General features: G+C 40.2%; 1 protein-coding gene across 1 annotated transcript in view; it reads right to left on the reverse strand.

Annotated features, from left to right (window-relative positions):
• LOC111976444 (copine-9-like) overlaps positions 1-11,313 on the reverse strand; it is a 100,682-nt gene that overhangs the window by 46,973 nt on the left and 42,396 nt on the right. Inside the window, exon 4 of the mRNA XM_070448095.1 lies at positions 7,002-7,105. Within this exon, the coding sequence (XP_070304196.1) occupies positions 7,002-7,105 (104 nt within the window). The remainder of the gene's footprint in view (positions 1-7,001; positions 7,106-11,313) is intronic.

The raw sequence follows: 11,313 nt of genomic DNA on the forward strand, positions 1-11,313 counted from the left end.
GGGACAGCAAATTTACACTGTTATACAAGCTGTACACTCACTACTTTACATTGTAGCAAAGTGTCATTTCTTCAGTGTTGTCACATGAAAAGATATACTCAAATATTTACAAAAATGTGAGGGGTGTACTCACTTTTGTGATATACTGTAAATGGCACAGACATTATCCCAAAATGGCATCAGTTTGTCACAGGACCACAGCATATATAATAGGGTTCCTTTTAGTTTTTTTGTATCTCCAACAGAGTATATGACATGTCTGGGTGCATTACATGCATCCTGGCAGGAGTGTAGTAAATCCTATGGATTATCTTAAATTGCAATAATTTATGTCTGAAGTTGTAGGAGCAGATATGAACACTCTCACATACTATATATGTGACCAATAGTTCTCATCAATTTCTTCCTTCAGATCTGTTTCCCATTTTTTCCTTATAGGTTCTGAGCTATCAGGTAGAGATTTAGTAACCCTTGATATAACTTGGCAATCAACTTCTTTGGCATAGCAGCTTCTTTCGGTATTGTTTCAATGCTAGATGCTTTAGGTTCATCCAGATTATGTTGAAGCGATTGAATACAATTTCCCTAGTTGTAAGAACGTAAAGAAATTGGCCCTGGATAACCCACATTTCCCCACACTTTCAACTTGCTCAATATAGTGTTGTTTGGATTTCAGAGCAGCAATCTCTGCAGAACGGGAGTTTATTGTGCTATATTCAAGCTTCAAAGTTTTCAACTGTTTCTATCTAAGCTGTGTTTTCTTTCTAAGTTGTGTATTCTCTGTTCTAGTATTTATAATTCTTTATTGGTCTTCTTTTCCTTATGAGAAGAGTAAGACATGATACAACCTCTCATATAAGTTTCAAGCGCTTCCCAGACAACAGCTGGGCATACTTCATGATCTACATTTATTTCCAAAACCATGTCTATCTGTGTGTTGAGATATGAGGTAAACTCTTTATCTCCAAGTATCATTGTGTTCATTCGCCATGTCTTTGTTACTGACAGAGGAGGCTTGACCTTTAAACATTTAGGACAATGGGCTATGGTCTGTAATTATTCTAGGAAGGTAGTATTTACATTCAGAGACACAGTCAGTTAAAGGACATTTTTACAATAAAGTCAATTCTTGAATATAAGTTGTGGACATGAGAGTAATAGTATTTTGATTCAGTTGGATGTTTATAGCTCAACAGTTCACATAGACCCATCTCTTTGATGTTGTGGTTGAATACCTTAGACATATTAGGAAGATGATATAGTTCAGCTGATGGCTTCTCTAGTGTTGCATCCACCACACAGTTAAAGTCACCACCCCATATAATATTGATGTTACATTGAGATAGTTTTAATATACACCGAGTATACCAAACATTAGGAACACCTTCCTAATATAGAGTTGCACCCGCCCGAAAGCGTTCCACGAGGATGCTAGCAATTGTTGACTCCTATGCTTCCCACAGTTGTGTCAAGTTGGCTGGATGTCCTTTGGGTGGTGGACCATTCTTGATACACACGGGAAACTGTTGAGCGTGAAAAGCTCAGTAGCGTTGCAGTTCTTGACACAAACCGGTGCGCCTGGCACCTACTATACCCCGTTCAAAGGCACTTACATGTTTTGTCTTGCCCATTCACCCTCTGAATGGCACACATACACAATCCATGTCTCAATTGTCTCAAGGCTTAAAAATCCTTCTTTATCCTGTCTCCTCCCCTTCATCTACATGGATTGAAGTGGATTTAACAAGTGACATCAATAAGGGATCATAGCTTTCACCTGGATTCACTTGGTCAGTCTATGTCATGGAAAGAGCAGGTTTTCTTAATGTTTTGTATACTCAGTGTAAGGTCGTTAATGAACTTTGGGTTGTCTTCATTTGGGCAATAGCAATTCAGTAAAGTTACTTTTTCTTGCGCCAGGTTTCCTTTTACCATTATACAACGTCCATTTGGGCCTGTAGTAATTTCTGTAATTTTTTTTATCATTGAGAATTGATGATACCCCTCTGGATCTTGAAGAGTAGGTGAAGGAAAATGCCAACCCATCCCAAGCTCGCCCAAACCTTTCACTTTCTATTGGTTATAGGTAGTGTTGCACGGTATACCGAAATGTCTGTACTTATTCAAGACTTGAACATGAAAAACGGTTCGGTACTAGAATTGTTGTTACTTTCAGTACTTCTGTCAAATGTGTCTCACGGATCAAGCCTGTCTATCAGTGCAGACGACCCCTTAATATAGCACGCATCATGCCTGCTCCACTTACTCATTGCTAGCCTGCACTGGGAGTCTGTGATGCATCATGATAGCGCCCCACTCATGCTGCACAGAACACACTTGAATTAATACACTTGAATAATGGGACAGGGCATGTAGAAATGTTGAAACTGTTCATTACTGTCTGCAAAACAATGTCCATACAGGCTAGAACACTTTACAATAGAACATGATACTGGCAGCTTCCAGCTTTGTAGGCTAACTTTCCTTGCTAGCTAGCTTGACAGCTAAAGCTAACATTAATTCACTACCCTAGTACTTTGTTTATGATAACCATAATGCAAACTATAAAGCAAAATATGTTGATTCAAAGCTGATTGCCACCAAAACCTTTATTCATTCACTTATTCAGTCTCTCTCACATCTCTCCCAAGGAAAAGGCTATAATGACACGCCTGATACATAAACCAATATATCATTTCAGAATTGATCAAAATTAGGTTACGGTTAGGGTAAGGGTTAGGGTCAGGTTTAAGGGTTTGGTTAAGGTTAAGGTTAGAGTTAAGGTAAGGGTCCGTTTTAGGTTTTTGCTAGTCTGTTTAAGRGTCAACTGTGTACTTATAGTCTTCCCCCTCTCCCAAAAATGATGGTGAATAAAGTCATTACTGGTGAAAGAGACATCACACATTTTTTATAAAAGAAGCTTCTTCTATCCAAATGTTGTTGATCAGTACAATAAAAAAGTCGCAAATGTAAGGGAAATATATTTTTGTCATCTGTAGCCCCATGAAATAAGCCAAAACAAGCTCAATAACTCAATGCACGAACACACTCCTATCGCATATGCATTCAACTGTATTGTGGATAGGCCTAGGCTATATCTTGATGTATCCAGTTTATCAATAGAGATTTACCATTCAAATAGATGTAGTTAGATAGGTAAAAACAATGTCAAATTGATTGTATAATTGTATAATTAATTAATMAATGCATACATGGCTGTCTGAAAAATGTTTATGTAAAACAGAGCAGTASCTGCGTTTATCTGTCCGGATYTCACGCCCTGACCTTAGTTATCTCTGTTTTRTTTATTATTTTGMTTAGGTCAGGGTGTGACGAGGGTGGGTATGCTTGTTTTGTATTGTCTAGGGMTTTTTGTATGTCTAGGGGTTTTGGTAAGTCTAGGGATATGTATGTCTATGGTGGCCTGAATTGGTTCCCAATCAGAGGCAGCTGTTWATCGTTGTCTCTGATTGGGGATCATATTTAGGTTGCCATTTTCCCTTTTGGTTTTGGGGGTTCTTGATCTATGTTTAGTTGCCTGTCTGCACTATCCATATTAGCTTCACGGTTCGTTTTGTTTTGTTCAGTGTTCGTTTTGTTCAGTGTTCGTTTTGTTCAGTGTTCGTTTTGTTCAGTGTTCCTTTTGTTCAGTGTTCCTTTTGTTCAGTGTTCATTCTTTAAATAAAGAAGAATGTACGCTTACCACGCTGCGCCTTGGTCTACTCCTTACAACGGCCGTGACAACAGAAATTCCATTCTGTGGCTTTGGCTAATATGCCTTCTTTTTTTGCTGTGTTATCGTTTTGGTATCGAGAATCATTATGGTATCGAGTATTTCGATATACTAAACCTGGTATCGAAGTCAACATTCTGYTATCATGACAGCACTAGTGATAGGGGAGTTTCTTGTAAATAACAGGTGTTGGCGTTATTCTTTTCAAAAAAGAAAATACCTTAATTATTTTGGCTGGCTGCACAATTCCATTTACATTCTATGTCACACATGTTAATCTATTTATWTTGTCAGTATTATCCACAACATGATATTGTGATGGGTCTTTACTAGGACTGTCAAACGGTTAATAACATGAATTTCTATTGTTAATCGCATTTCATCGCAATTTTTTTATTTGCTCAAATTTGGCCCTAAAGAAAGATTTTCCCATTTGAAGTTTAACACTTCTGCGCACACACACACATACTGTTAAAGCTTCAGGCATTCTAAATCAGGGGTCTCCAACCTTTTCTAGCATGAGAGCTACWKAWMTTTTTCTTCTTTTCAAATAAYCACATTCTTCTCTTCCCCAGGTCTTTAGTGTAAAAGAGAAAGTAATGCACTATGTTTTCTGTCAATACACCTGGTAAAATAATGGTTATTAAAAAACTCTAAGTGGGACCTTATAAAAGCAGTGATTTTTTCCCCCACATTTTAGAATGTTATTTTTTCACGCCCCAACTTACAATTGTTCATAGAGAAACAACYAAATTGGATGTTCTGAGTCCAAGTCAATACTTAAATCACATCAGAATAAAATAATGTATAGGTCTGGAAGAAAACTAACTAATTTTGTTTTTTGTGTAATCCCCCTTAATTGAGCATCTAGCGAGTGATGAATGTGCCGTCTAATGTGCCGGTTTAGCGATGGTTCTGTACTGCTGCTGCGACTCATTCATGGAAAAGTTTGCAAATAACTAATTATGTACTTCTGCCAGGTAAGCCTACTTTACAGTTAACATTTAATTGACAAGGTTTTGGGGAAAGTATTTCTGTCAACCAACAAGACAATTATCACATCAACTGGCTACACAGGTATTTTATTTAACCTTTATTTAACTAGGCAACGACACTGGGCCAATTGTGCGCTGCCCTATGGGACTCCCAATCACAGTGGGTTGTGATACAGCCTGGAATCGAACCAGAAAAATACAACACTAATACATCTTGATTAGATGAGTATTCAACCCCCTGAGTCTATACATGTTCAAATCAAGAGCTTTACATACCTGAATTGTAAATTCAGTCTTGACATAGATTTTTCAGGTAGATTTAAGTCAAAACTAACTAGGCCACTAAGGAACAGTCAATGTAGTCTTGGTAAGCAACTTCAGAGTATATTTAACCTTGAGTTTTAGGTTATTTTCCTGCTGAAAGGTACATTTGTCTCCCAGTGGCTATGGAAAGCAGACTGAACAAGGTTTTCTTCAAGGATTTTGCCTTGACTTTGTTGTCCTTAAGCCATTTTGCCACAACTTTGTAAGCATGCTTGGGGTCATTGTCCATTTGGAAGACCCATTTGAAACCAAGTTTTAACGTCCTGACTGATGTCTTGAGATGTTGCTTAAATATTTCCACATTGTTTTCCATCCTCATGATTCCATCTATTTGCAGCAAAGCACCACCACAACATGATGCTGCCACCCCTGTTGGGATGGTGTTCTTCGGCTTGCAAGCCTCCCCCTTTTTCCTCCAAACATAACGATGGTCATTATGGCAAAACAGATCTATTTTTGTTTCATAAGACCAGAGGACATTTCTCCAAAAATGACAATCTTTGTCCCCATGTGCAGTTGCAAACCGTAGTCTGGCTTTTTTATGGCGGTTTTGGAGCAGCGGCTTCTTCCTTGCTGAGRGACCTTTCAGGTTATGTCGAGATAGGACTCGTTTTACTGTGGATATAGACACTTTTGTACCCGTTTCCTCCAGCATCTTCACAAGGTCCTTTGCTGTTGTTCTGGGATTGATTTGCACTTTTCGCAACAAAGTACGTTCATCTCTAGGAGACAGAACGCGTCTCCTTCCTGAGCGGTATGACGGCTGCGTGGTCCCATGGTGTTTATACTTGCGTACTATTGTTTGTACAGATGAACGTGGTACCTTCAGGCGTTTGGAAATTGCTCCCAAGGATGAACCAGACTTGTGGAGGTCTACAATTTTTTTTCTGAGGTCTTGGCTGATTTCTTTTGATTTTCCCATGATGTCAAGCAAAGAGGCACTGAGTTTGAAGGTAGGCCTTGAAATACATCCACAGGTACACCTCCAATTGACTCAAATGATGTCAATTAACAGAAGCTTCTAAAGCCATGACATAATTTTCTGGAATTTTCCAAGTTTAAAGGCACAGTCAACTTAGTGTATGTAAACTTCTGACCCACTGGAATTGTGATACAGTGAATTATAAGTGAAATAATCTGTCTGTAAACAATTGTTGGAAAAATTACTTGTGTCATGCACAAAGTAGATGTCCTAACTGACTTGCCAAAACTATAGTTTGTTATCAAGAAATTTGTGGAGTGGTTGAAAAACAATTTTAAATGACTCCAACCTAAGTGTATGTAAACTTCCAACTTCAACTGTATTTCACAACCTCATTTTTTCAAGTCAATCGCAAAATAATACACTTGTGTCTGATCAGATATTAGCAAATTAATAGATGAGCTGCCACCTCCACTTATTTGCCCAGCCAGATGTCAAGGAACCAAATATACAGACGGAGATTCAATGAAACAAAAACCAAACGTTTGGATAACTTTGGTAGTTTCAGTAAGCAACATAATGATAAATGCCTATAATAGCATTAGCCTACATTATTCCAATATTTTTTGATATTCATTCCCACAGTATGTTTATTGATTGATCCACCCAGTTGTGGTTGAGAAAACGTGCATGCGTAGTGGTGGGCTTTGCGAAGTGATGGGACCTGCCTCGTAAAGTTTAGAACTGCCACAAGGATGGTAACAACCTAGTAATGGGCGCTACCAATACCATCATTATGAAGCATCACATCTCATGAACCCGCATTGCTTAAGCCAGACTTAGCTACGACGAGTCTTACTTTTGGTTGCTGCAACAGGTGTAAATTCTGATCCCAAAGTCGGCTGTAGCTATGCCCGACCTAGCATTTAAGACCAATTTGTTTACACCCAACTGGTGCAACCGGCTCCAAGTGTCTAGAAGTAGGTATTTCCCAGTTGGCATGGAGACCGAGAGGTTGGTCACTTACACATCAAAGCGGAGGTTCTGCTTCTCTTCAAAGAAGAAGTCCAGGAAAAACTTCCGCACAAAGTTTGGATTCAGCGTGTTGTCAATCACTTCTGTTCTGCCAAACTAAAACAGCAGCAGGGAAAGAAAATATAGAGGTGACAGAGTGATGCTACATGTAACAGAACCTCGAATTTCTGTTTAATCCACCAGAAAAGACAGAACAAATATTACAACAAATATTCATGGTTAAACTCAAATATACTAATTGACACAAAACAATTATTTTTGGATATACACTACCGTTCAAAAGTTTGGGGTCACTTAGGAATGTCCATGTTTTGAAAGAAAAGCAAATTTTATGRCCATTAAAATAACATAAAATTATCAGAAATACAGTGTAGATGGGCAAAAGAACAGAAGAACTCTGCCTAGAAGGCCAGCATCCCGGAGTCGCCTCTTCACTGTTGACATTGAGACTGGTGTTTTGCGGGTACTATTTAATGAAGCTGCCAGTTGAGGACTTGTGAGGCGTCTGTTTCTCAAACTAGACACTCTAATGTACTTGTCCTTTAGCTCAGTTGTGCACCGGGGCCTCCCACTCCTCTGTCTACTCTGGTTAGGGCCAGTTTGCGCTGTTCTGTGAAAGGAGTAGTACACAGCGTTGTACAAGATCTTCAGTTTCTTGGCAATTTCTCACATGGAATAGCCTTTATTTCTCAGAACAAGAACAAGAATAGACTGGCGAGTCAATTTGATGTTATTTTAAATGGACAAAAAATGTGCTTTTCTTTCAAAAACAAGTATATTTCTAAGTGACCCCAAACTTTTGAACGGTAGTGTATATATCTTTTTTACTGTATAATCTTTGTAAATGATCTCATAAAAAGTACTGGTGGAGTTATGTCACACATGCAGCTAAAAACAATATATGGAAATGTCTGCTCTATGCAAAATACAACCAACTGATTGCAGCATTACCGTAAAAATGTAGGAGGCAAGTGGGAGAAGGTGATGAAKTTTTCTTTATCCAAAATTGGTTAAAGAATATCGTGATAAATAAAGAAGTTTACCTGTTTCATTTAAGGACCAAAACATATACAGCTGTGCCATACATGTGGCAAAATAGTTGGGAAGAGATTTTTGATGTGCCAATTCAATGGCACAGGGTTTATGACCTGATACACAAAACATCGCCGGATTCAAAACTTTTAGTTTTTCAATTTAAATGATTATACAAAATTCTTGCAACCAATAGAATGTTATGTATATGTGGGATACCACCATCCCAGCTCTGCAGAATCATTACTAGATCACTTGTTTTGGTACTGCTAATATGTACAGTGCCTTGCAAAAGTGTTCACCCTCTTGGCATTTGACCTATTTTGTTTCATTACAACCTGTAATTTAAATTAAATAAGGGGAGGGGTGGTAGGGTTAGGGGAAAATAATACACATCAGGTATTGGAAATTATGCAGACAATTGCATTGATAGAACCCACAATCTATCTGCAATATTAAAGATGATCTAACCCCTATTTTTTATTTTTTTAAATAACAGAACCTCAATCAAAACATAATCTCCGTGATAGATATCAGTAGTGGTGGATGAATCAGAATTAGTTGGGTAACATAAGTAATTAAGATGTCATATCTGCATAATATTCTTATGTGATATACTTTTTATTCGAATGTATTTCTAATGGACTCTAGTGTTGGCAGTTGCATTTCTTCCCTCAGCTGGGACTCAGTCACTTGGGGCCCAGAGAGGGGAGAGGTCAGGCTTGTCTTRTACATGTCTCTGGTGCTATGCAGAATATTAGAAAGGGAAGAGGACAGGATGGAACATTGTCTTCATATGTGAATGTATCTGTTAAACCATGTGAAGGGATGGCATGATTAATGGGCAACCAATTACTTGTCTCCACAATGTCTGTGCGCAAGTCACTCCCTCCTTTTGCATTGGGGGAGGATTATGGCAGTGTCTGGAACCATTATATGTCCTCTCTGATGTTGTACATATCCTGGGATAGTGTATGACCTAGAGGCTCACTCCCCTCAGTGAGCTTGTCCAGGAGTGGGGTCAAGAGGGGGTTTACTTGAGATGGGAGTATCTGGAGTTAACATTTGTTATGCCATTGGATGAGGTAATGGTTCTGTGCTATGAAGTACCAGGAACGAGATTAGAACCTCGTCTTAGGGACCAAACTGAACGATAATTTATAGCGAATGCTATCTGGCTATGGGATTCTCCTCTCTCTCAAGTAAAAGTCTTTCTTTGTAAACTGTTCCTAAGATCTGTGGTTCGTCATGTAGGTTGAGAGGGGTGTATCTTGGCTATAAAAGATATTTGTAATTTTCTGTTGTCACTTTCAATGGCTCATTAGACATGGCGCATCATTGAAAGTCAAAATGCTATTGCAAAGCTCTTATTATTAAAAATGTAGTTTAAGTATAACTCTGACTGGTGTGTGAAGTTTGTTTCTCCTCATTTGGTAAATACAGAAATAAGCCACCACACAGTATAACCCATTTGATAATCAATGACACAATGTCACTATAAATCTAAACATATGAAAGTTTACTTCACTAGCAATAACTGCATATGTTATCTGCCTGGCTATCAGACACCCTGCACTGCCTCAATACCCAGCTCATGTCCTTAGTGCCCAGTGCACATAATTCCAGCTATCAACTCTGTCCCTCCCAAGCCATTATTAGGCCTGGGAGGTTAGTTTATTGGAACCCTACCAGCCTACCTGGTATCGATCGACCAAGGAACGTCCCATGATACACTTCCACCTGTACTATTTTGGGSGGAGTTCTTTGAGGTACGATTGGTTAACGGGTAGTGGAGCCCTGCTGGGAATGTTAGAATATAAATTGTGTTGTTAAGGGGAAACGCTTTCAATTATTGTGAAGTGACTGAAACTAAGAGGTCTTAGTTATGGTATGTCAACACTAGAGTACAGAGGAAACAAATAGATTTACTCAACACCCTTTTAAGTGTTAGTGTAAACTAAGATTAAGTGCGTATCGTTTTCAACCCTTAGTGTTGGTGTCTCAGTGTATGTGGTAGTGATCAGAAATAGAGAGAAGGGGAATCAGGCAAGGTGCTTTGGCTTGTGAGTCTTCACTAAATGAATGGTGCAAATATGTCTGCAGTTGGTTATGGAAAGTTTACTCTGCTGATTGCGTTACAATAATTATGCCCTCTCATTGATTAACCCTGCCGCATTGAATACGCAGGTGGAAGACGAACCACGCTTGATTGCGTCCTACCTGACAGGTCGCTCCTACCAGGTGGCGTGGCGAGAATCTGTCTCCGCACCACGTGCTCTCACCACTGGTGTCCCCCAGGGCTCTGTCTAGGCCCTCTCCTATTCTCGCCTATTACACCAAGTCACTTGGCTCTGTCATTATCCTCACATGGTCTCTCCTATCATTGCTATGCAGACGACCACACTGACCAATTAAACTTCTCCTTCCCTCTGATAACCAGGTGGTGAATCGCATCTCTGCATGTCTGGCAGACCATATCAGTGTGTCGGATACACACCACCTCAAGCTGAACCTCGGCAGACGGAGCTGCTCTTCCTCCCGGGGAGGACTGCCCGTTCCATGATCTCGCCATCACGGTTGAGAACTCCATTGTGTCCCCTCTCCCAGAGTGCTAAGAACCTTTGGCGTGATCCTGGACAACACCCTGTCGTTCTCAACTAACATCAAGGCGGTGACCCGTTCTGTAGGTTCATGCTCTACAACATTCGCAGAGTACGACCCTGCCTCACGCAAAGGAACGGTGCAGGTCCTAATCCAGCACTTGTCATCTCCCGTCTGGATTACTGCCAACTCGCTGTTGGCTGGGCTCCTGCCTGTGCCATTAAACCCCTACAACTCATCCAGAATGCGGCAGTCCGTCTGGATTGTTCAACTTTCCCAAGTTCTCTCACGTCACCCCGCTCCTCCGCTCTCTCCACTGGCTTCCAGTTGAAGCTCGCATCCGCTACAAGACCATGGTGCTTGCCTACGGAGCTGTGAGGGGAACGGCACCTCCGTACCTTCAGGCTGCTGATCAGGCCCTACACCCAAACAAGGCACTGCGTTCATCCACCTCTGGCCTGCTCGCCTCCCTACCTCATGAGAGAAGTAACATTTTCCGCTCAGCCAAGTCAAAACTGTTCGCTGGCTCTGGCACGCCAATGGTGGAACAAACTCCCTCACGACGCCAGGTCAGCGGAGTCAATCATCCACCTTTCCGGAGACACCTGAAACCGCACCTCTTTAAGGAATACCTAGGATAGGATAAAGTAATCTTTCTTAACCCCCCCCCT

Source organism: Salvelinus sp. IW2-2015, linkage group LG17 (genome assembly GCF_002910315.2).
Source record: "Salvelinus sp. IW2-2015 linkage group LG17, ASM291031v2, whole genome shotgun sequence".
NCBI lineage: Eukaryota > Metazoa > Chordata > Actinopteri > Salmoniformes > Salmonidae > Salvelinus > Salvelinus sp. IW2-2015.